This window comes from Sceloporus undulatus, chromosome 6 (genome assembly GCF_019175285.1).
Source record: "Sceloporus undulatus isolate JIND9_A2432 ecotype Alabama chromosome 6, SceUnd_v1.1, whole genome shotgun sequence".
NCBI lineage: Eukaryota > Metazoa > Chordata > Lepidosauria > Squamata > Phrynosomatidae > Sceloporus > Sceloporus undulatus.
Genome location: NC_056527.1, coordinates 163,517,136 through 163,544,662, shown reverse-complemented (window position 1 = coordinate 163,544,662; position 27,527 = coordinate 163,517,136). Strand labels below are relative to the sequence as shown.

Here is a 27,527-nt window from a genome sequence, read left to right as displayed (position 1 = left end):
CAAACCACAATTTCCACATAGGCAAATAAATAAATAAATAAATAAATAAATAAATAAATAAATAAATAATCAACAACCATTGGCACAAGTGAGGACTCTGAAAGAGAAATAATACAAATACTATGGAAAACGAATGTTTGGGTGGGGGTAGGTAGGTGGGTTTAGGGGTGACTGAACTTGTCAAGGGCAAAATGCACACAAACCATGCAGCATCAATTGTCTGCTCACTGGGAAGGATGTGTCTGTATGCCTCATCCCAGGCTGCTCGCTGTTTATGTTAAAGAGCATTAACTAATTCCCAAGACAAGCGACAAGGTCATTAAAAGGGAAAGCCAGCCTATCTCCCTGCATAATGCCAACAAGAGAGGAGACAGCACTGGAAGCACAAGGCAGCATAAGCCCAATTGCTAGTCACTGCAGCTTATCTAAATAATGCTATTCTGAACGTAAGGAATGAGCAGATCAGCATGCCACATTTGAAGGGTGAACCTTCCCCAGAATGCAACTGCGGGCTTAAACATAAAGAAAAATAAATCGGCAATACTGACAAAGGGTGGAACATTGGTAGAGTAATACAGGGATTGCAGCTCAGTGCTATAACACATGCTTTTATCTTGACATACCCAGCTAAAATGGGATCAGGCAGCTGGTAATGTGGAAGACCTGAGTCATCTAGAAGGCCAGGGAGCAAACGGAAAGCCATTTTGCTGAGGGTGATCTAGGAAGAGCATTGGAAATTTGGGAGAGGAATTTTGAGAGAGAAAGGCCGAGCCCAATTCCTTTTTCAGTAGCGTCAGAGACAGGGACAAAGATTTGTAGATGTGCTATTTTGCCTGCAGCTTGAAGCACACACAAAGATGAACAATTTCAAATGTAAGGTGACAAGGTCCCAAGAAATGTATCTGTCATGTTAGATCCAGACCTCAGAACAACCACACTTGGTGATATTTGTCTTCTATCATTTAGGAAGCAAATCACAGCAGAATGAAGTTATCCCTGGCTAAGTTACAACTGTAACGTAACTTAGTTATGCCTTCATTACTGGGGAAAGGAACAAATTACATAGCTATATATGTAACAAGTTATTTCCAAACTCTGTTTAGCACCGTAGTTTGCAGACGGAGAAAACCAAAGCTTTAACCTGTTGCGCTTTACACATTACTCCAGGATGGTTACACCAAGTCAATTCACATCTGAATTCGAAGTCACTGAATTTCCTTGACCATCCTAGCAAGATAATGTTTATTATTGTATAGTCATGAAAAGTTTATCCCCCTCAACAAAACTTGGGGTATGTATTCCCATTTTTTAATGTATGTTTTGGTGAAAACACCTGCCTTCTCATTTATGATAGTCACTGCTTGCCTCAGTCCCTCTCATCTCTACAAAGAAGAGGGGAAAAATATCAGTAGAAGATGTTTTTAAGTACATTATGCCATTACATCTAAGAGGTTGAATAACACAAGGTGTTTGTGTTAACACATTTTTGTTGCTATGGGTTTCTTTCTACAGAAACCACATATAGTCATCCCTTCTAATTTGTGGACTTGGAGTCTATGGTCTTGCCTTTCATGAGGGATCAAAATGGTCTGCCTGCCTATTATAATCAATGGGCTTTGAATATATTTGAATTTCCATTTTCGCGGGGTGTGTGTGTCCGGAATGGATCCCCCGCAAAAATGGAGGGACAACTGTATATTATCATGACTAATATAAAAGAAATACTGGTATAAATCAGTTAACAAAGCAGATGTGTTCTTGAACACTGATACCAGAAGCAGGAATAACATGGATATAACTGAGATTGCTCCCTACACTTCAGAAAAGAGGAGCAGATCAACATGTTGTTTTTATTTTTTAATATATATATATACATGCAAAACTAGCATTATGCACATGTGAAATGGAGCAACCAGGTCAAATAAGCCTTGTATAAGTTAAACAAAAACATTCTGAACCTTGTAGAGACCACATAAAGGCTTCTTCCAAAACACATTCAGGGATGACTTTTTTCTTTCACCAGCCCCCACTTTTCTCATGATTTTCCTTTTGGTGAAGAACCAAATTGATTCAAGTGGGAACCAGGGTCATTTGAACCGGTTCAAACCGATTTGCGATCCAGTTTAAAAGGTAGTGGGGATCAGGCCTAAATAACACATTTTAAAATATTTGTATCCATATGTGTTTTAACTTGTCTACCATTTCATCTCGTAAGCTGTCTTGGAAGCTTTAGAGAAAGGTCAGGGTATAAAAGTAGTAGAACAACAAAATCAAACGGAAGGCTAGATAGCTCGCACAACAAACAATCCCACGATTCTGTAGCATTGAGCCATGGCAGTTTAAAGCAGTGCCAAACGGCATTATTTTTGTAGTGCAGATTTGGCCTAGTCTCTAGAGCAACTGGAACCCGGGGCAAGTGTCTCCAAAGGGATGCAGACCTTTGTAATCTCTTGTAAACAAGAATGAATTATTTTACCATTGTTCTCTCTGATGTAAGTACTCAACCCCTAGTCCTCAAGAGCAAATTGTGTAGTGAAATCATGATATGCTCATGCATGTGTGAATTAAGCCTTGATGACAGAAGAGGGGATAGTTGGTATACAATGCTGCTGTCTGTTGATGGTGGCAGATATAAGCAAGCAAATTTCATATATCCATGAGTCCAAATTCTAAATCTTTGTTGCTATTGTGTGCCTTCAAGTTGGTTCTGACTTATGGCAACCCTAAGGTGAAGGTTGCCTTGGCCTTCCCCTGAGGCTAAGAGATTGTGACATGCCAGGGTCTAAATAGCTCTGGATGCAACTATTGGAAACATCATTTCCCCTGTTACTGAGTACCCCTTAATATAATAATGGGTAAAAGGGCTTTATTTGCCAGGCCCATGGTAAGGGTGACTTGTAGAGCAACCACTCGATGCAAAGATTTCTCATTGGTGGCCCCCTTCAAACTATACAACTCCATCCCAAAGGAGATTCAGTGGGTCTTCTCAATGTTGTTCGTTGGGCACCAACTGAAACCAGTTTTATTTGTGGAAGCCTTTGGAGGATAGGCAAGTGCTACATTTAATTTGCAACATCTTACTATTTATTACTATTTATTACCTTTTATTACTCTTTATTTATTATTTACTTTAGTATTAAGATTTTAATCATGTTTTATGTGCGGTGCTATGGTTTTATGTAAGCTGTTACCTTCCTGGGCTATTTGTGGGAGAGGTATGATATAAATTTAACAAAAGGTCTAACTATACAAGCAAAGGTAGATGCAACTGGTTTCAGTGAGTAGTAAATTCTCTGCCCAGAGAGCAACTAAAGGTTTCTATGAGCTATCTTTGTCATTTTAAAAAGAACGAAAAGAGCATGAAGAAGAATTAAGCGAAAATAAAGAAGAAACATAGCAAGGGCTTGAAAAACTGAATGCAAGTTAAAACTTAATAACAAAAATGTAAATGGGAAATGGAAGGAATGGGGTAGCCATTGGAGAGAAAGTAATAAGGGAGTAAATGATCCCATTTCCTAGCAGAGAAAATGTCAGATTGCGAAATGAAAAGCCGAAATAAAAGGCATAAAAGGAGACTTAGGTAAAACATTACAATAATCCAAATGAGATAAAATTAAAGAACAAAGGAAACAATGAGCCAAGGAGAAAGGAGAACATTTTAAAGAGATTAACAAGTTGGCAGTGGCATGTTTTACAAAGGAAATGTGAGAAGAAGAAAAAGATGAAGAAGACTGAATCAATCAACAACAACAAAATCTGAACCTCAGAAGGTAGGAATAGTGATACTAGGAAAAAGAAAGCAGCAGCGGAAAAAAGAACCTGGAGAGAAAATAAGAAGTCCAGATTTTAGCTCAATTGAGTTTAAGGAAATGAATCAATACCCACGAAGAAGCAGTTAACAAATAATGGCAAAGATGAGACAGTGAAAGAGAATAAAGGTTGTTGTTTTTGTTGTTGTGTGCCGTCAAGTCCTTTCCGTCTTATATCATTTATTAGTGTGACTTTTGGTTCCAAGAAAATCTTATTTTGGGGTCACCATATGTTAAAAATGACTTGGAGGTACACAACCACAAGAAAGGCAAGTCAGGATTATGACAATATGTGACAAACATGCTGGACCCAGGCACGCCATCTTCCTATCTGGATGTGGGAAGAACCCAAAATGTGGGCACATGGAGGCTAAATTGTGAGCAGAATTTGTGACACTGAACAACATCATTCCTTGGGTGCATGTATTAAAGCATCAGACTTAGCTTCTAGTTTCCAGGCTTTCTGTGCTTGAGGCAACAAAGCTTCTCAACCTTTTGGCTAAGATCAAGCGTAGTGCAAAGAAACAGAGCCTTAACTCTGATCTTAAACCACTAAAGGGTTGGATTTTTTTGTTTTGTTACACATTTTATAGATTTTTCTTTTCCTTAAAAACAAAACAACCAGCCTCTTTGCTCAGTGCAAAAGAAATGATGTTGCAATGCCAAGCATGCAAATTTCTCTCATTTATTTATTTGTTTACTTTACTGATAATAAATACGACTTGTTGCAGCAATTTACCAAAGAAAACCATAAATCGAACTCAGGGTTTCTATGGTCTTTTGTTACGCTTGCTTGCTCTGTCTGTTTTGCAAATTCAGCTGCTTCACTTAGATTAAAAATCACAGCCTCCCATTTATCTCTGTGCCAACCCTTATTTCCAAATTAACATTAGGAGCTCCATAATGAATGTGGTAGAGGAGCAGGATTTACAGGGTCACAGAGCTGGGACCTTCTCATAAGCAGGGATGATAACAGCACCAGCTACCTCTCCAAATTCCCTGTTCCTTCTGTATTTCACTGCAGTTCCCATGGTGTCTGAAGTAGGATGGGTTTCCCCCGCAACAATATGGACTATCACATTGTCCATTATCATGTTGGCAGGCAAGGTATTTTGGAGTGATTTAGTTTTGTAATGGGATATTAAGATCCATTAGCTTTACAAAAGACTTGCTCTGGACGCTGATCAAAAAAATGCAAGAACTGTTTTGTTGCAATGGATCTTAGCATCACAGAATCATAGAACAGAACCATAGACTTGGAAAGGACCACAAAGGCCATCCCATCCAACCCCATGCCATGTAGAAATACACAACCAACGCAGCTGTCTGAATCTTTTGACTTCTTGGCTATGGTAACCAACAAGATGAGGGATGGGGAAAAATATTTGTTATGATTTCCCAGCTATGAAAGGTGTTTCTTGATGCCTGGGAAACCCCATTGGAAAGAACAAAGGGAGCCATAAGGCAAACACCAGATTCTTTATGCCTCTGTGCATTAAATTATTTCTGTTGTGTTCCTTCAAATCACAGAAATTCATCTGTTTTCTATACAGAAAATCACCCACTCAAATGCAAACTGTGATTTTCTGCTCTCATGCAGCTGGGAAAGTGCTAAAGAAAGTCATTGTTGAGGATAAAGAATGTACAGATTTACACCAAGGTGTCGGAATTCAAAACGTATCTCTATTTCACCGTCTAAAAGAATGGAATAATTGAAAATAATCAGAAAATGTTTTTAAAAACATGTTTCTTATTCTGGACTGATCAGAGTATTCACATTTCAGGACTTATTCTGCCCATGGGTGGTTGCTTTTTGCACCGAAAGCAGCAACATTTTCTGTTTTAAAAAAAGCATTTCTGCACAGAAATTGTTGCTTTTTGTGCAAAAATAAAATCCCTTGAATTTTGTGCTGAACGGTCTTTGAAAATTGTGTAGTTTTTGAAGACTTTCTCACAACTGGAAGAAAACTGCTAAAATTACTTGTTGCTTGCTTCAAGAATGAAATGAGCAAAGAACTGTGTATCTAACTCAAGCCTGTAGTACATTGGTTTTCTTAAAACACATAGAGAGATTAAGATTAAGAAAACCATCATTCCAGGATTCTTTTCATCAGGGTTTCTCAACACTCAAATAATATGTTTTTAAATCATTTTGCCATATGTTTTTTGAATATTCTTTTCATTCCTAGCAAGCCGAGACCAAAGTGACATGGACTCCTAGAAAAACAACTCAATGATGATTCAATTATTGGTTTTGAAAGGTTATTTCTGGGGATAACTAGTAAAGCTTTCTCCATCCTAATTTCTCCCCCAACTCCATTTTAAAATCTAAATTGCCCAATATCTTCCATTGGGTTTTCCCAGCTTTCCTCAGTCTCCCACATATGTGGAATTGAGTCATTCTCAATTCATGCTTCTCTCTCTTGCCAATAATATGTGCATTCGAGCCCATATGTACTTTTACTAAACCACCACCAGAAAAGTAATTTTGGTGCAAGCCCAGAATTGTGTTAAAAATCCCCCTCTGTGATTTAAATCATTTCCTTAATACTCTGAAGAGCATCAACAATCAACAAGGGCAAAACGTAAACTGTTGTACATAAAATGTGAAGGAGAATGTGGGGAAGATCAAACACAAATAGCAATAGAAAAGCAATCTGCTCTGCTCTAGATGTTCTCATTTTAGCACCCATGCCTTCAATGTTTCTGTCTCTACGCTGTGCAGACACACAAAATTAACTGCTGCCATACCCTCCCAACCCAAAAAAGAGTAACTAACAAGTAATTGACATCAATTAACTTCAGGAAAAAATAAGCTCTCAAACCCACGCAGATGCAGACACAAAATCTAGACTCCACTTTATAGATGATAGCAGTTTTCCCGGCTCCTCCACTGGGAGCCATCATGCCGTGCTTAATATCTCTGTTAAACAAACAAAGCTATACCCTGAGATGGAACAGGTGCCAGAGAACTGGCAAGGGAGGCCCCTAATGAGAAGTGGGCAGGTTTGACTGTTAAAGACTGCAGATGCCACAAGCAGGCACATCACGGCAGCAGTGCATTCAGATACAAGGTGCATCTGCAGCAAAGCCTAAAGGCAGGCACAGAAAGGAGAAAGGGAGAAAGACAAGCAGAATGATGAACTGGGGCCCATGGGAAATCTACCTGGAACAGAAAGGTACTACTGACAGTGGCCAATGCAGTAGAAGTGAACTGTGAATTACTAGTACCTGTGTCCTTGGATGACCATTCATGAAATAATGAGACCAGAAACAAGCAAATAGGTTGAATATGGGTAACCTTATTGACCTATATCCTCATTAACTGAATTTGGGCATGTGGAGGAGCAAATCTGATGCAGATCCAGCTGAGGCCCAGGCATCAACCTGTGACCAGCCTTCCTTCCCTTGACAAAACATCAGGCCCCAGGGTCAATCCAAACACCAATGGTTGCTCCTGGAGAGTTGTTTACTGGAAGGCAAACCCAAGAGGCTCACCTGCCAAGTCTCAAGACTTTATAAGAAAGAGTAAACCTGCAGGTTGGCTCCAAGGGCAGACTCCTTCTCTATCCCTCCTTCATCCCATGGCCTCTAGAGGCGATCCCACAGCCCAGCCCTTCACCAAAAGGGTGCCAAGGTGTACACCAGTGTCATAACTTCTCCCACGTAACCGGCCAAGTGAGAAGCTATTTTAGACACCACCTATAGCCAATTCTCCAAGTCCCATGAGATACACTATGGGGTGAGGGGAGGGGGGTTGCAGGTAAAGGAGGAAAAAAAAAATCCTACTCAGCTCTGAAGTGACCAACATAGCTAACTGCACTGAGAGTGAGTGAGTGGGCCATTGTGAGACAAGCCGAGGACACACAAAGGAGATTGTTGTTGTGTGCCTCCCCGACATTTCTGGCTTATACTGACCCTAAGGTGAACCTAACATGGAGTTTTCTTGGCAAGTTTCTTCAGAGGAGTTTTGCCATTGCCATCCTCTGAGGCTGAGAGAGTGTGATTTAGCTAAGGTCACCTTAGTGGGTTTACATGGCCAAGCCAGGGTCCAAACCCTGCTCATAGTCCAATGCTCAAACCACTACACCATAATGGCTCCTTCAATAGCTTCTGCCTCCACCTCTTTCACATCTCCAGCACTTGGTGCCAAGCACCAAGCACACACTATCCACAGACGTCATCAAACTGGCCCCCTTCCTGCAGCATTGTTCACCATGTAGTCAGGAAAGCACATACATTCCTATGTGTTGGTCCATATCAGTAAACCTGTGCTGGCAGTTTTTATTCTTCATAAACAGATTATCTATTAAGTTAATGGAACTTGATACACCAATTCAGGATCAAGACATCTCAAAATAATTTGTATTACAAACAGAGATGGGACATAGTAATAAATTGTTGCTGAGAAAATGCACTGCCATTTCAGCTACTGTGAGGAATGAGGCTAAATTAAAGGGAAACAATGCATATGGCATTTCTACGTCTCTAATGAAAAAACTCCTGTGAACCCCAGTATATCACTGACACTGGAAGAAATGGAATATTAGATCTGTAAAGAGAACTTTCTTCTCTTCCTATCTTATTTAGTATTCCTGTTTTGCAACTCCCTGACTCCAGTTAAAGTTTCTGGGACGGTTGACCTTTTTCAGTGTATTCGCATAGGAAGCTGGAGGTGGATTAAGCATTCATTGGAAAGAATATAAGCATCCAACACGTGTTCACTAATATGTGTTCTTCAAGGTCAATGGCTCTGCATACTCTGCTTCTAAGAAGTATTTTCCCAAAGGGCTGTAATATATGTTCCACGTAGTTCCATCATTCTCTCCTATTCCGCAGGTAAAATGGGTAGCTTTAGGCTGAGCAAAGGACATTGTTGTTGGTGGAGAGAGAGTTTTCTATATCTCCCAAGGGGAGCGGAGGTTATGTTTACCAAATTATGATGAGCTTTGACATACAGGGAATGTGAAATCAGTGCTGTAGGCTTAACTTTGTGCTCGTTCTTTATGATGCTATGGGGATTTACTGTCTGACTTTATTGTTAACTTTTGGATTCTATTGTTTTATGATTTTCTTGGAAGCCATGCCAGAGGCCCACTGAGAGCCAAATGGTAGTAGAAATTTATTATTATAGGTGATGGTTATGAAGATGACAATGATTACTGTGATAACAGCAACAGTCTGAGAAGAGACCAATGAATCTGAATAAATGTACAGGGTGTTCTGGGGTATCGGATAAACATACAGAGCTTTGAAATGTTACTTTTGGGGGACTTCAACTGTCCAAATTGCCCAGAAGCCACCTATGACAAAATTGTATTTGTATGCATGTGCGCACACACACGCACATGTGTGTGTGTGTCTGTGTGAGCATCCCTAAACTTGTACATTTTGGGGAAGAATAGAGTATTACAAAGAAATGCTTCTCACCACATTGAATGATGGTACTTTTGTCCCTAAAAGCAAAAGTCACAATGTGCTCTATAAATCTTTCCAGATTTCTATAAAGATCCAGTTGACCAAATGACCAATAAGAAAAAACATGTTTCAGAATTAATTGGCATTATATACATAAAGTGAGTGATGATGTAGCCAAGAAAGATGATGCAACCAACAAGGAGCAACACTGATCTTAGTCCCAACTTTGAGTTTGTATGGCTGCACTGTGTTGGAAAGGCTGAGTAATATAGTCAATGGACAGCTGGCTTGGGAGCAAAGAGACTTGGGTTCAACCTCTATTCCGATTTGAATTTAATTGGGAAGGTTTTTAGGCAGATCAACATTTCTCAACTAGGAACTGATGAAGGAAGAGTATCATACAGCCAGTATCCAAAGTCCTCTTACTTCGGCAAATAAAGCCACACTGTCATTCTGTACCATATTGTAGGGGATTGAGACACTAAGCTTTGGAACCATCTTGTAGGAGATTGAAGAAAGAGGTGTAGCATTTCTGCCCACCCCATGGCTTCACTTGCTAGTACAACTGGATCAAGATTAGAAGGAGTTCTTACCAAACCTCTGGCCTCATCCAAAGTGAAGTAGAACATATGGATTCCTTGGAGCAAAGGAGGTTAAGGTAACAAGATTTCGCTTGAGGCAAGCTGCTTGCAAGCAACATCTTCATCATGCCTCTGCACAAACAAGAAGAAAGCACCTCCATCCAAGGACAGTAGCCTCACCTGCTCCCGCCGTGACGGCTCCACTTAATGTAATGATTATTAAGTCCTGTCAGCAGATATGAAAACCGCTGGATGCAGCTCCGTGGGCAGGCGCTCAGAAAGCCACCGAGACGCCCCAGCTTACAGTTTTTTATTATCCATCTGGAAAATTGCAGATGTCACGAGAGCTTTTAGGGGATCAGATGGAAATTGTCTTGTCAGCAACAAAAGGGACAGCTTCTTTGCTCCCAATTCCAGCAGCTGTCTTAGCGCTGCAGGCTTTTGTGTGAGCGACAGATGCTGAGCTGTGTGAGACAGAGATCCCCTTTGGAGCGGAGAACGCCGCAGCTTAATACTGTGCCCCAGCTTAATTCACACCCATTTTGGTCATGAAAAGGCTGAGGCTGCAAATGAGAGTAAAGAAGCAGCCTTTGTCCTTTCCTCTTGCTGTCCATACTCCACAGGGACTATTTTTTTTCCTGATTATCCCACCACCATCAACAGCTTTCCATATCGGACACATTGCTTTGTACGAAGGCCTATGCCTCACTTTCAAGGATAGCACTATCCTGGAAGCTACTTTCTACTGAGTGACCAAATACAAGTCAGACCACTTGTTCATCCAGTCCAGTTATGTATACTCTGACTGTCACTCCGTCTCCGGAGTTTCTAGTACAGAATTCTCATATCACCTCCTAGCGGTGATACAATTTCAGCCGACTTTGGATTGTTTTTCACATAGGAAAGCATCTGACTTTTTACAATTTTTGTCTATGGGAAAAACAAAAACTGTCAGATTCATTCGTTCAAGCCCTGGCATTCAAATGCTTTATTCGTAAGTCTAGTCGTCAGTCCCTGTGTATTGTGGTGGTGAATTCATAGTATATAGAATAGAATACTATAACACTATAGAATATAGTGTTATAACTGTATAGTGTGAACAGACCCTAGATTAACTCATAGAGTTAACAGGAGTGGGTTCATGGATGATATGTGGGATCAAAAGAGGCTAAATGTGTCATCAACACTCTTATGGGTCTTCAAGGGACCCCAGTCTCTCAAGACTTCATTCTGACCAAAGGGATGTTTAGCCTGGAGAAGAGAAGGTTAAGAGGTGATATGATAGCCCTGTTTAAATATTTGAAGGGATGTCATATTGAGGAGGGAGCAAGCTTGTTTTCTGCTGCTCCAGAGACTAGGACTCAGAGCAATGGATCCAAGCTCCAGGAAAAGAGATTCCACCTCAACATTAGGAGGAACTTCCTGACAGTAACAGCTGTTCGACAGAGGAACAAACTCCCTCAGAGTGTAATGGAGTCTCCTTTCTTAGAGGTCTTCAAACAGAGGCTGGATGACCATCTGTTGGGGATGCTTTGATTTTGATTTCCTGCATGGCAGGGGGTTAGACTGGATAGCCCTTGCGGTCTCTTCTGACTCTACGATTCTATGATTCTATGAAAGATTTTCCTCCAGAATGCTAAAGATCAGCATTGTTCAGTGTGACTGCCAGTGGAATGGCCCACTCCCATGTTCTTGGGTACAATGGCAAACTAGCTTCACTATGCAGGGTCATCATTCAGAAGACAATGTGGGGGATGCTATCTGACTTACAGCAAGAGAAGTTAATATGGTCAGGGAAGATTCCTAGCCTCTGGAAAAATAACAAGTGTGTCTATCCATAGCACTGCCCCTGAAGTGGGCGGCAAAATGGGGACATTTCAGCTCCTTGGCTGCTGTGTGAATACAAACAAACACATTTTGAAGCCCTCAAGCAAATGGGAGAATGACGAACATGATGAATGCCTAACAGCAGCCTCCACAAAGCACAGTTTTATCACTGCTAATGGCCTTCCAGCATCTTTTGAAAAGAAAAGCAAGATAACAGCAGAATAAACAGATCCCAATTAAAACATTAATTAAAGCCGACAGGGGAAAGAGAAGCCAGGACTGCCACCTCAGCTCACTCCCTGTTCTGTCTTGTGGAGTTGTTCACTTCCTCTGTCTCTTTTTTAATGCTGATAATAGTAAAGGAGAAATTCCATTCAATAGCCTATTTGCAACCCACTGCACAGTCATTTTGTCTCCTACTGGGCTCCTCCGCTAACACCATATCCCATTTTTTTCCTACTCTTCTTCCCAGGCTTACAGACTGCTTTGTAGGTTTTGATCCACAGTGGATACATAGTGAAAGCAGTTTTTCCAGCTGAGTGCTGAGATAATAAACAGAAAGTAGGGAGGTAAGGAATACTACGGCTATATATACAATAGGGAGACAGAAGTTAGTCTGGGAGATTTCTGGATGGCAATTAGAAACAAAGGCCAGGGTAAGTGACTTTGAAACTTGACATCAAACTACTCACACTATAGCTGTTTAAAAGCAGAAATAGTGAATAGATAGATAGATAAAGGGGAAGCATGCATTAAAATATAAGCTGGAGACAAATTGTTGGTTTGTTTTTAAATGGGGCATTATTTCCAAGGTACACAGACACATTCCTTCTGCCTTGAAGGTTGAAAGAAGTTTCTGAAACAATTAAAAAAGCTAAATATTCATTCCTTGGTGGGTTTTTAAATTAAATAAAAAAAATTAAAAAATGATATTTGTATACAACCTCTTGTAAATGTAAAGTGTGGGAAACAAAACTTTGGCTACCAGTTCTCAACATGATGAAGAAGATGGACTAGACCAGTGGTGTCCAAACTCTGGCCCTCCAGGTGTTTTGGACTTCATCTCCCAGAAGCCCCAGCCACCTTGGCCAATAGTCTGGGATTCTGGGAGATGAAGTCCAAAACACCTGGAGGGCCAGAGTTTGGACATCACTGGACTAAACTATTGAAAACTACCCTGAACTGATGAGAATAGTACATATTATTAATATCATGCTCCACTGGAAGTTGAAGCTCACAGATATAGTAGAAGTATTTAGGCCACATCAGGCAGAGCTAGGACCAGACAGATAAAATCAAATCTGAGTAAATGTCTGGGGAGTCAGGACCATGGACAGCTTCCTAGCATGCCCTGCAAGCTGGGATCTCCCCCTCCTTGCATTGCACTTTGGGAGTGTTGTGGTCTTAGTGGGTTGAGTTATGTAGGCTGACCAGACTTGCACTGTAGTTGGCCTCACCTTCCTGGCTGTTTTTTGTTAAAGGACCCTAGCCTGATACTGTATCCACCAGTTTTTATGAGGTTGGAGAAATGGTAGCTTTTAAATCTGATGGCACAAGAGATTTATCCTCTGGTAGACATAGTTTAGGAGAAAGTCCACACAGTGGTGCAAGAAATGATACAGTAGCAAGTATCCAATGAGCATCATGTACTTTGGGCCCTTCTAAGTCCATTGCAAGGTTTTTCAGGAGTCCAAGTTCAGTGAGCATGGCTGCTGAACCAAATCAGATGGGTCTCTATGCACACCTATAGGTTGGAATATGCAGTGTTCAGCACTACAACATGCAAAAGAGACCTTGGAATTACTGTTGATCGTAAGTTGAACATGACCCAGCAGTGTGATGATGCAAAAAGAAAATTAATGATATTTTAGTCTGCATTGAGTCTCATATTTTAGCACCATTTTCAATTGGGGGAGTAAACTTCTCTGCTTATACTGCTCCCATAGCTGTTGAGATGGGAGATGGGTCATATTTGCGCACAACAGTTTCCTTTGTTTGCTTCTGCACTATATAAATCTTGAAGAGTCCATGTTCCATTGGTCTCACTGTGGGAAGAGTGTACCTATTAGCCAGCCATGAGGAACTGAGGTGTCAGCCATGGAACAGTCTGGGTACTATTAGTAGCTGAGAGGCCCAATTCTACCACTAGTGTGAGTTATTGTTCAACCCCAGCTGTGATGCCTTCTCTGTTGTAGAGTTTATGCTGCATCATTTATCACCAATAAAGCTTCTCTTATAGTGTTGCGTGCCAATTTATGGTAGCAAACCAAGCCATGGGTAAGCCTGGAATTGCTGACAGTTACAGCTCAGAACACCAGGTCATGAGACATACAAGTAGTTAGACTTCAGTGGTTGAATTATAGCAGAACAGAGCCAACAAATGTTATAAGCTGGTTCAGTGCATGCAGTACATGTGTAAAGATCAAGAACCATATTCAGTCCCAGGAATCTCCAGATATATGTATGACTTTAGTATGACTGTTCCAACAGACCTCAACACACACTTTGGAGCAACACATACAATAGCATTTTTATGAATCAACAATGATATACTTGCTAATCTCAGTAATAAAAATTGATTAGGAGTGTAAAATGAATTCCTTCACCCTCTTTCACACTCATATTCACCATTTTGAAGGTTAAAGTGTCTCACTGAGGATATTTGGCATGAGAGCCCTGGAATCCACTGTGCGACACAATTGTCCTCCTGTTCTACAATACAACCACAACTCTTTTCCAGAGGGTGAGCACACTGCCTGTCAAGACAGTAAAAATGGCATTTTCAAAGGTTAGCCAACCTTCCCCCACATTCCTCCTTTGGTTAAAGAAACACAGTGCAGTCTCTCCTCTGAAATGTGTCAGCATAACTTTGGACACATCCATAGGGAAGACCAAAATAGCATTTAGTACCAAGGAGGCCTACCTCTGAAAAACAAGAGTCACTCAAGCGACTCACAGTGACTAAGTTTGGATGATTCATTTCCATGAAAGAAAGGAGCGAGAAAAAAACGGAAGGAAGATGTGCAGGAGAGCTGCCCCCTTCCGATATCAGCTCTATAAATTCTGCTGGAACTACAGGGACACAAAGGAACAGAACCTGCTCTAAACCCAACATAGCTCCTGCTTAGCTGAAACTTTTTTGAGAAGCAAGGAAGTAGTGACTGCTATATATGGAATGCATTTCAAAGATAAAAAATGTCTGTCTCCAGGGAAATCAAATCAGTGAAGTTTTAATAATTTCCTGCCATTTGAAAACTCTTAATTATCCTCAACTGTGACAATGTGCTGGAAGAAGTGGTGCAACTGGCAGCAAATGAAGATGTCCCCTCCTTTTGGGGGAAAGGCACATACACAAAAAGCCTTTGATACCACTTTTGAGCATCTTGTCTTAATCACTGTAATTAAAAGTCATTAACTTGAATCTTTCTCTCTACCTAAACCCTCTTTGTTTCTCATTTCTACTATGTGTGGTGTATTCTGCATGTTGGATGATTATTAGCAGGGCTGGAATTCAGTCTGGGATGTACATCTACATAATTGGACTTACATTTGTGGGAAATAGAACTGAGCAGTTTTGCAGCATCCACATTCAAGAAGGAGCTGCCATGACATTGCTACATAGGGAAAGGAGTGAAGTGACTGTTGTGTATCACGACCAATGTTCATCAGGTGTTCCTCATGCCAACCCAGACAACAGCTAGGAATTGCTGACATACATCAGTAGACCCCAATGTGCATTGGGACACTTACTAACAAGTGCAGATGTGCATTGATAGAGGCTGATGCACATTAGGACACTCTTGCTGGTGCTCTGATATGCATACCCATCACTAGGAGGGTTTCACAGCACCTTTGCTACATAGCTTAGTATGTATAAAGTTATGCAATGTAAACAGCAGTATACAATTATGGCCACAGTGTAAAACTTCAAGGAAGACTATACACGTATCAGTGTACCACCATGAAAACTGGTCAGATATAAACATTGATAAATATAAATTTCAAAGTTAAACAATTAACAATTCAAGAAGGATGTGAGCAAGCTGGAAGATGACCAGAGGAAAGTCACCAAGATGGTAAAAGGTCTGGAAACCCAGCCCTACAAGGAATCAATTAGGGACCTGTGTGTGCCTAGCTTAGAGAAACCTGAGAAGTGATAGAATACTCATCTATAAATGTATGATAGGATATCTTGTAGAGGATAAAGAAAGCTCATTTTCTGCTGTTCCATATACAAGTATATGAACCAATGGATTCAAATTACAAGAAAAGAGATTCCACCTAAATGTTAGTAAGAACTTCTTTACTGTAATAGCTATTTGACAGTGAAATACACTGCCTTGAAAAGAAGTGGACTGTTCCAAAAGACAGTGAGCAAAATGGCAAATGGTCTGGAAACTGTGAACTTCAAAAGCGTTTTCAAAAATCGCCCCTCTGGCATGGATGTAGAACACGATGGGAACGTTTGGCAGCAGTGGCAGTGTTCCTCTGTGTGGTAAGATCCATTCTTAGCCCCATCCCATCCTCATCATGCCCCCCTTTTTGGAACGTGATGGGCCCATTCTAGGGCTGTGTGATAAAGTTCCGTGTCTTATGAGGAGAGACTTAGGGAAATGGGTATGGTTAGCCTGGAGAAGAGACAGTTAAGAAATGATATGTTATATAAGTATTTGAAGAGATGTCACACTGAGGATGGAGTAAGCTTGTTTTCTGCTGCTCCAGAGAGTAAGACCTGGAACAATGGATGCAAGCTCCAGGAAAAGAGATTCCACCTCAACATTAGGAGGAACTTCCTGACAGTAAGGGCTGTTCAACAGTGGAACACACTTCCTCAGAGTGTCATGAAGTCTCCTCCTTTGGAGGTCTTCAAACAGAGGCTGGATCTGTCAGGTGTGCTTTGATTGTGAGTTCCTGCATGGCAGGGGGTTGGACTGGATGGTCTTTGTGGTCTCTTCCAACTCTTATGATTTTATGATTCTACCATGGAATTTTAAAGCAGAGCTTGGATTGCCATATTTAAGTAGTGTTTCAGTTTTCCTGGATGTCAAGGGTTAGACTAGATGGGCCTTGTTGTCTCATCCAAATCTATACTCTTATGATTCTCCCAGTCAGTGGCAGCATCCTCCCTGAAGAAATAATCCAGTTTAACACCACTTTAACTGGCATGGCTGCATTGATCCATGGCAGTTAAAGTGGTGTCAACCTGGATTATTTCTGCAAAGCTGATGCAGCCAGTGACCAATGATCTGTTTTGATATCAGGCAGCTATGTTTATCCTGAAATAAGAAGGTAACTAGAGGATGGGTGAACTGGGAATCTTCAGCAATCATTAATAATAATAAATAATCATTAATAATAGTTGATAATTGTACAACCAGGGCTTTGTGATTCCATGCTTGTTCAAAGATAAATCCAGAAGACAGGAGGGAGGGAATATATACAAACACATGCAGGCAAATGGAAACACACACATTGAACACTAAACTTGTGATATTCCAAAGGTTGGACTAAAAAAGGTCGGATGAATAAGCTTTAAAAGTGGAGAAAGTTTTTAAAAATATCCCCACCCTCAAGGGAAAGCTGCTTTGTTGAGTGAAAAGTCAAGAAGTGTGGGATTTTTTCAGTGTGGTAAAGCTGAAATACTGAAGTAAAGAGAAAGCAGGACACCAAACTGCAGTGTGACTTCCAAATTTGCCATGAGCAAAGACATTTTTTTTTTCTAGCTCCTTCACTCTGACTCAGACTTATCCTCCTCTTCCCGCAGGCTCTGAGAGCAGCTGCAAAAGTTAGAGGATTCGCATGATACCAGCAATATTCTGCTAGGTCACCAGCCTCCTACCTCTCCTCATTAACCCAATGCCCCTGCAGCCTTGCTACTTCCAGCTTACTCCTTCTTATGAGTGCTGTTGTGGCAAAGAGGCAGAACTCTGCAATGGTCTCAAGGCTGGGGATTGTGCGGCTTTTATAACTCAGAAAATTAAACTGTGTTAAAATATTGCATCCCAGCCTGGCTGCAAACAACTTTAGGAGTCACCAGTATGTGTTCACAAACCTCACTGGGAAAAGAAGGAGGAAACTGGGGGGTGGGACTTACATGTCATCACTTTAAATATTTCTGGCTTTACAGAAGGCAGGGGGGAAATATTTAAACATCAAGATGCATTGCTGCTGGGGAAAGGAAAATTGTCTCAGTGTTGTCTGTATCCAGTTTTGCAAACCAGGTTGTTAGCGATGTCCCTCCCAAGCTCATATGAAAACATAGATCATGGAGGTCCTTTACAATATGGTTGTCCAGAGTTTGGGGGGCTTATGCCACCACTATATGGATGATAGCTAGCTCCATCTCTCTTTCCATTTAAATCCTGATGCTCTGGCTAACAGCAGCAAGGGCTGCAGGAGCATCTGCACTGATCTTGGGGTAGAATTCAAAGATATAGCCATGTTAGTCTGCAGAATCAGTATGTAGAGATTGCTTGTAGCACTGTTGAGAGTAGCTGAAAGAAAGAAGTTGGGAGCATGAGCTTTCGTAGAGTTAAGTCTATGTCCTCAGATGCCTTCTAGGGGTAGTTTATTTGCTGCATGGTTATTGCTGCTCCAACTATCCCTAATGTCCAGATTTGTGTCATCTGGACACAAATCTTACCATAAAACTTCTCACCTTGTTGGATGGATCCACAGTCTCTCCATTACAGCTACCCACACTATGCTGGACTTGCAAGTCAGGATGCATGGAGACACTCCCACTAGTAAACCCCAGAGGCATATCTTGAAAGCAAAGACTATGTCCATAACCAGCTAAAGACTATTTAGTTATGTAGCTAAGACCAAGCTGCATGAAAATATTGGTGTCAGGTGTCAGCGGAGGTTGGGAGAGGGGGGGTCTATTGGGAAGGGACTTGGGGTTTTCTGTGCATTTTTAAAATATATTTATTGCTATTGCTTTCAACTGAAATGTAGCACAACAAGCTCTGCCTGGTTATTGAATTTTATAAACTAAGTTTGTTTTCTCTAATGGGTGGCATGGTACCTGCAAACAGGAACCCATTTTTTATGATGTTGAAGTCAAACACACAAACGCATACAGAGAGTCCCACAGAAACCACTCCTTGGGTTCAAAGGCAGGTGAAAATAAGTAGTTTTGAGCCAAGGGAGAGGAGGCTTTTAAAATCCAATAAAGAACAAAGATACCAACACAGAGAGGTCACAACCCTGACAAATTCAGAATGCCCTAAGGCTCAGATGATTTTAGGAATGAGAGAGCGAGAAAGTGTGTATGTGAGAGACAAAACCTAACATTCAACAAAGCACAAGAGCAACCCTGGATAAGAGCTGACAGTAGTGTTGAATGTATTAACCTGCATTTTGAATTGGTTGCCAAGGACTGAAATATATATATTGAGAATGAGGTACAGTCCTAGCGGCCCAACAGCAAAATGAAACTGTGGGTGGAAAGGACCCCTTCTTCCCCCTGCAGTCCTCTATGTACTCACACAAATCTGCCCTGCAGAACTGAAAAGCCTCTAAGGCAGATCTGGAGGGCATGCAAGTGAAGCTCAGGAAGAGGAGAAAAGGCAAAATCCCATTATAAGGGCAGATATCTGTAATATGTTAAAGACAGGAAACATTTTAAAATTTACAACTAAAGGAAAATTTTCACACAATTTCAGGATGCAGAGGAGGAGAGTAAACTCATCCAAACAATCCTTCATTGCATATCATGGGATTACTTTACCAGTAAATGAAAAGGAAAACAAGACTGGAACATTTTTGGATGCCCATCTCAACTAGATACCCACAATCTAACACTGACTGGCCCTATGTCCATTTCTGTCCTCCAAAAAGGCCTAGAAATATTGAATGTAGTTTAATTTATGAAGCTCAATGGGTCCCTAATCTAGTCCAGCAGAACCAGATTTTGCAAAGCATAAATCCCAAACTATGACAATTTGTGTTGTTCCATAATTCTGCTCATCAGGTTTTCTTGACATTTAAAAAAATATGTTTATGGATATTTCCCCCCAAATACTTTTGAATCGTCATTCCATCCCTAGTTGTGACATCTCCGTACCATCAAGCATCTGCCACATAAAGTGAATAGTAGAGCCTACTCCACCGATCAAGAGATTAGGACTTCTACTTAACATAACTGCAGAAGCTAGCTTTTCTAACATTCAGCATTAGACTTCCTTTAAGCTCAGATGTGAACACAGACATCCATTCTGGATCTATCAGGCCATATGTGTAAGTCTCCAAAACCGCACAGCAAGAGCTGGTCTCCTGAAGATCCTAATGCTGGCATTGTTGGGTTATCAATGTAAAGGACAGCTACCATATTTTAATAAAGGAATATGTCAAAGGCTTCTAATCATAATCAAATAGGGAGCTACTTTGCTTGACACACCTATTAACTAATTCAGAATTGCAGCTGAACAGCTCAGCAAGTACTTTCTACATCCACATTCATATAGCCATGTTAGAAATGAACATGAAATGAACCAACAATAGTATCATTCATAAAACATCACACAATGAGTTGCAAGCAATCACTGATCTTGCTTGCTTCCTTTTCTTCTTTTCTATGGTTGCCCCCACACTCCCTTCCTTTCATTTCATGAACTCAATGATGTTTAAAGCCCTGGAATAAGGGAACTTTCATTCAGTTCAAATTGACTGATCAAGATTTTAATCTACACAAACCATTGTTATTTATTATTCAAGTAACAGATGTAATAATTAAACCAAACCTCATGTTAAAAATATTAACACCCACAATATTTAACATATATTCCTATTCATGTCCTTTCACTTTTATTGCAAACATGTGTATCCTGCCATTATGTAAGTATATAGTAAGCTATCTCATTCCGAATCAGAATATTGTTCCTTCTGTTCCTAAACTCAGCTGAGAAAGTGTGTTCCAGGTGGTATGGTGCTATCATTGTATTAAGGCATCCAGGATGGGGAGCATGATATATATATATATATATATATATAGAGAGAGAGAGAGAGAGAGAGAGAGAGAGAGACTAAAAATAGCATAACAAGCAATTCAACCAATATATCTTCAAATATAAGCACATGAAATCCTAGAGATAGGCACCAGATCAATGGCATGTTCACTTTTAGAAGTCATGTTCAAAAAGCTGACTGTGGAACTCTGGATCAATTGAAATTTCTAAACATGTTTTCCAAAGGATCCCTGCCATCGCTTGGCCTCCAAAGGGAAAAGCCCTGAGGTCTTCTTAGCTCCACTTGGCAAATTGAAATGTGCGACTGTGAGCTAGCAAACAACTCCAATGGCCATTAACTCACTACTAATGAATTGAGAATGGTGCACAATTAAACCAACTGTGCATGCAACAACAATTTGGGAATTTGTGGACTTTGAATCAATTTGAAACACTTGCAATTACTTTGGTGAATAAGGGTCTCATACACACAGCCCCACGATGTAGTAAAAAGGTGGGAGAATTATCCTTACAAATAAATTGGAAGCAGATTCACTTGTGCCTTGCATTTATAGAGAGCACACTGACTAGATAAATTAAAGAAGGAAGGAGAAACCATCCCAGGTTTGGGACTTCATGTACTGAGGATTCTGCCTAACAGCTTTACCAATAAAAAGCCTCTTTGAAAAAGGATGGGAAAGAAAGAATTAACTCTGCAGAGAGACTTTTATGTCTATGATTTATGAAACAGGTAGCAGAAGGTACAAGTTGGTAGAGAAACTTATCAAAAGGAGCATTTTTAAGAGGCACACCATCCAAATGTAGCCTGCGCACACACTTCAAAAGAGGACTGTGAAAAACACTGGCAAATCTCCCACCTTTTGCAGGGTTTTAGTAGTCGTGCACAGTTTATATTTAAGACTTTCAAATGTGTTTAACTGTTGCACTTTAGAGGAGGGGGATATTCATGAATTCTAACAACATGTGAATGGAGGAGAAGTAGATATTCTACATCCTGAGATTAGCTTTACCTCTTGAGTCTGTTAAGTATAGATGCTAAAAATGTTGCACAGTTTGTGTTTGATAGAAATGTTCCAAAAGTCCTTCATAAATTTGGCAGGATAAATTTGATGTGTTATTTTAAATATATGTGTGTTAAAGACAGACTGACAGATTTGTCAGCCCCAGTCTATATATTTATGACCCAGTATCAGTTAACCTGCCACTTGTCAGAGCCTTGTGATATGCTGGAAAATCTATTTTGCGGTGAGAGCACAAAACTATTACGCACAAAATGTCTGATGGGGTGTATTTGGACTGTAAACTTCCATCTACCTCCAATCTATTGAGAACACTTTAGCCCCTTTCAAGCTACTCTCATATTCCTTTGAGCTTGAGTTCCCCCCCAAATGCCCCAAACAAAACAAAACGATTGGTCTTTAATACTTTTAGATCTTAACACACTTCAATCTTGACACTTTTTTTTACCTTACTGCTGGTTTTTAATTTTGGATTCATATGTTGAAATGTTCTTTTTCTTTGCTGCTAGCATTACCGTGGTTTTATTGTGTTCCATCTTCAGTCATTGTTCTATTACATTTTAATATACTGTGCAGTAACCAGAGGACTTTCAATAGCAGGTGGGAAAAAGGTGCAACAAACAAACAAATCAAAGATCATGGAGTTTGTAATGGTCCCCCCCCCCCCCCCGTCTGCTGAATTGTATTGGGAAGAAAGTGAGGCCAATTCCATTTGATCCGCCTGGACATGACCATAAGAACTATCTCTGCTACCACTTTGGCATTCACAAAGTAACAGCCTCTGAAGATGCCAGCCACAGATGCAGGCAAAACATCAGGAAGAAACTCTTCTAGAACATGGCCACATAGCCCCAAAATCCCACAAAAAACTATGGACGCCGGCCATGAAAGCCTTCGACTTCACAGACCATAGTCTATAGGAAATAGATCAACTATGCCTGGGGGGAAAGCAGCTTTCTAGAGATCAATAAAAATGCAATAACCTAGCAATAGAAGTCTCCCGTGCTTAGTCTGCACAAAGTAATTAACATTGGAAGGGCTAGGTCTTCCTATCACATAGAGGAATGGGATCCATTAACCAACCCTAATGCACAAACACAGTAAAACGTAGAAATCCTATGTTTGACTGGTGGGCCGTCTCAGAATAGATGCCTGGTCTGAGGACACCAATTTTCTTTCCCATCCCAGTCTCTTTAAACATTTATTTGTCGGCGTGTTCCTTTAAAAAGAAAATGGCATACAATGCTAGAATGTGTGCACTTTTGATAGATATAGGTGTACAGACTGCATGAACATTCTGCACGTATTTCTGCAAAAGAGAAGAAAAACTGGTGTGGAACAAGGAATAAATGAGCTTCTGGAGAAAATGAGGAGTCTGACAAAATGAGCTTGACTGATTGGCCCATCACCATTCAGCAAGGAGAGTCTTGAGCCCAATCCACCAATTCAGCTCAATCCACCATCATCATTCCACAAGCTAGACTCTTCTGAAGGACAGCACCACATGCAACCAGGTTTTACATGACCCAGTTCCTCCTCACTAAAGTAGGAAATTCACAACACGAGTGTAAATAAAGAAGGAACAGAGTGCTGGCCTCCAGGCTAGACTGTTGCTATTTTAATGCCCTACTGTTCAAGAAGTGCTCAAAAGCTGGGTGGAGGTGGATGAGTGAGAGAATGGTGACTCAGGAAGACTAAAAAGACCTCTGATGAGTGCCAGATCTTTTGCAAGTTGTCCGCTTGAAGCAATTAATGTGCTGTAACTACATCCATCCACAACCTGTTACTTGCCTGGATAAGGCCACTCATAGCCATCTGTCATGCTCTATAGGATGTACAGAATCAGGATAGGTCAGATGACAATTATTTAGCAATTTAAGGGGGTAAAAGGTAGGGAAATCCTACTTTCTTTAGGTGTCTATACCTAGAAATAAATCCCTCCCCCCAAAAAAGTGTAAAACCAACATCATTGTAAATCAGACAATGTTCTCTCATCATATATTCCACAATTCTCAAAGTGTATAATAGCAACAATATGTATATTATTGTGTGTGTGTGTGTGTGTATTCCACAATCCTACAATAGATAGAGATATCCTGGAGGTTGAATGTTACATAGACCTTGAATGAGAAGACATTCCTTATAAGGCTCACCAGCATTCTTCTTGCTGTATATCTTTAGACTCATAAGAATGGAGTCCCCTGGGTTGTCACTTCTTCAATGGAACAGATACACTAAGCAACATGAAATCAGCAACACCAAACAAAGAGTAGGCTGAAAACCAATGATGAGCACTGGCGACCTACAGTTGAAACTGCACATAAGCTATCCTTCTGTGCTTGAAGTCTCTGCATCATGCCACAAATTCTTGCTTTAGATTTGCTTCCAATGCACAGTTGGATTTCCAACAGGAACGTTTGTACAGATGCCAAACCAATGTCCATCAAAAGACAAAGAGGAGATGAAAATAACACCCCCCCAACCTCCCCCAGAATATAATACGTTGGGAGATGTGGGGATTGACTTGTACCTTTCATTCCAAATTTTGATCGCCGACCATATTTGTTGATCATAATGAAGAGGATCACCAGGAGGACACAGGCAAAGGCCGCAAGTCCAACAGCTATGGATACCTGTGAACGGCACAATGAATATCAGTATTATTTCTGAAACACTCAAAGTGACTTGTTCTCCACTATGTACATCATATGATATTATTACAACGCTATAGTGTTATAATGCCCACACATTCTATTTGAAGTGAAAGATAAATGCACAAACGAAAAGAGAAATCAAACAGGAAAAGGAGAAAGAATATAGGATAAACACAGAACAAACAATTCACGCTGACAAATCAGGGTGGCTATTGTTTCTTAATTTGCTATCTTGATTTCAATACCACAAAGGAAGTTGACAGATCCAAGTCACTTTATTCATATATACAAATACATACATATTTTGCAAGCGCCTGTGGTATACCGGGAACATTAAAGGAATGCAAAACTTCTGTAATAATAGTAGAATATTAGTAGTAAAACTGTACAGGAAAACAAGATCAACAGAGGTGTTGAGTGTGGAATGTTCTTATCAAGCAGACATCACAGTCTTGTCATTTTTTAACAACAGAGTCAAGGAAGTCTCTGTAAAATGGTGAGATGTCAAGGGTTTATTTGCAACAAAAACAACTGCAACAATAAAAATGCAAACCCTTTGCGAAAAGAAACTTAAACGTGAAGGCAAGGTTTTTTTCTCTCTAAAGGGTGAAAATTCCATACTACTTCCATGTGAGTCTTTCTTTCTGCCCAGAAACCCTTTCATGCATGTTTCCAAAAGTGTTGTTGTTTTTTAATGTGCACACTTGCACCCATTGGCTAAGCACATGTTTGCATGTGTCACAGACTTCTCTGCAGTTTTCTCGGCTCATTTTTCAAATGTGCATTCTTTTTTCTTTTATGAAATTCAACTCAAGCTCAGAGTATTGAGAGGGCAAGAGAGATACCTGAGGATACCTGCATCAGCTTCTTTTCCAACCAATGATTGTTTCTGATGATTGGCTTCAACATGAGATATATGCTTTCTGTGTTTCTTGTTTTAAACTGGAAGTGTTTGTTTTAAGGGAGTTTGCACTGCTGAATTTCACTGATATGGAAAAAACACTGGCAAGAGCTGCAACATCTGGTGGGCTAGGGATATATTAATATGACCCCTCCAGCCCCTGAACCTTGCCCCCCCCCCCATAACACAGCCCTACTTCTTACTTTTCTGGCTATTTATTTATTTACTTATTTCTATGTATCTATGTGCATATATAGGTGCCTCTCCTAATGCGCGGATCTGAGATCCGTGCCCTCAACTTTCCACGGACAGGTGAACTCCATTATTTGCAATGGCGCATGCGCCCTTGCCATGCACATGGGGGCGTGCTCCATTCAAGTCTATGGGGCTTGAATAAGTCTCTGTTTTCGTGGGGGGGGGGACTGGAACTGATCCCTCGTGAAAACGGAGAGCCAACTGTATACACTGCTGTCTCTGTATTTGTCTATCCGTTATCCGTATATATATATATATATATATATACACACACATACAGTGTGTGTGTGTGTGTGTGTGTGTGTGTGTGTATGCCCAGAAAGGATAAAACCACACAATAAAACTGAATCTTTAAGGTCCCACAAGATATTCTTTTATTGCTGCTAACTCAGTGTGCATTGTGGGATATCTAATTTGCAGAATTAACTCCCATTGTGGCATTTATGCTTGCCAGCTTGGTTGTTTATTTTAGCAAACAATTTAGGTTGCAATCTCCCAAAGTTACACATGGCCCAACAGTTTGTATTTACTACTGAGGGATCTAATTGTCTGATCTCTGTCCTTTGTAAACTCTTGTGTCCCCCTCCCCTTTTTATTTTTAGTTATTTATTTAGCTTTTTGGAAAGACTTTATTAAAGTTGTGATCGTGTGATGCGCTAGTGCTGTTATTCTAAGAATCTAGAGACGTCTTCAGAGCCTTACAGAAGTCAAATCTCCAAGCAAGGCGGAGAATACATTCAGCAGCATCCTGTTAATGGCACGTCTGTGCAAATGTGCCTTATGCACATACATGTCTCCTTCTGGATGAGGCATAGGCAACTATTCTCAATCCCTATGTGCTCTGTCTAAGAGGTCTCCCATGGCAGATGTTAACCCTCAGGAGGACTGGCAGCGGCATTGGTATTGGCAGCTGGAGCTTACCTGTGAGAGGTGGAGGCAACTCAGACAATGAAAATGAAGCTGCTCTGGGCTCCCAGGGGAAGTAAAAGAAGAATGTCCTCCACCTGGGAGCATTCCATCATTTCCTCCCCCTTTGGGCTGAGATCAGCTAATTCTTCATCATCTGTAATTCCACCCTTCTCGTTGCCTGCCTCACTGGCAAGCAGCTAACAGTTGCTGTTGCAAGGGAGGACATGGAAATGCATATGCATAGTCTTACTTAAACTAGGATTTTGGCCATTGTGTCTCTGGTGCACTGAGTGACAGAGGACTGCTTTGCATGTAGAGCACCAGGTTTAATTCACAGGACACATCTGTATAAAAAAAGCTGCTTTTTCCAAAAACTGCAAAGTAAAAGGTGCTTTTGTAAAAATCACATTAAAGCCTAAAGGAAGCAATTTCACTGTGAAAACAGTCAAACATTGTGTGTTCCAGCAGCACAAGAGTCGAGGTGGGTACGGATTTGTTGCTAGTTGGGATCTGACCCCTATGAACGGAATTCAGAAGACACACAGAGGCCTGTTACAGACAGGCCAAAATAAAGCTGCTTCGAGTCACTTTGGAGGTATGGTATTTCAATGATGCATGCGTCCTAAGAGTCCAAAAGCCGCACCAAAGCCACGCTCCAGTCCTAAGGACTGGAGTGCAGCTTTGGTGCAGCTTCCAGACTCTTAGGACTCATGTATCATTGAAATACCATACCTCCAAAGTGACTCGAAGCAGCTTTATTTTGGCCTGTCTGTAACAGGCCAGAGAGTCGCACTTTAAAGGGTAGAGAGAATATGGCTGAAGCTCCTTCTCAAGCACACCTTGGAAAGGAGATGCAGGTTTTCTATCATATACAATGGGAAGTGGCCAGAGAGGATGTTCAAGGGCAGAAACATGATGTAGAAATAGCAATTGTGTATCCGTTCAAACACATGGGGCTGGGTGGAAAGACAGCAAGGAAACTTAGGGATGAAGCAGGAGAAAAGGCAGGCGAAAAAAGAGAACAGGCAGGATTAGCTCCAGATAGAAAGCTTTGCTGGAGGCACCAGCCTTTCCTTCTGCACATATTGACAGAATATTTATTCCTGGCTTTTCAGTACACAGACAGCTTTCTCTCAGGGGTTCTTCCCTCCGCATTTGAGAAAATATTCATCATGCTTTGTGCAA

The 27,527-nt window shown here is 40.7% G+C and overlaps 1 protein-coding gene across 1 annotated transcript in view; it reads right to left on the bottom strand.

The window, feature by feature from the left end:
* Positions 1 to 27,527, bottom strand: part of NTRK3 (neurotrophic receptor tyrosine kinase 3) — a 394,026-nt gene that overhangs the window by 177,094 nt on the left and 189,405 nt on the right. The window contains 1 exon segment of the mRNA XM_042476552.1: positions 24,154 to 24,256. Within this exon segment, the coding sequence (XP_042332486.1) occupies positions 24,154 to 24,256 (103 nt within the window).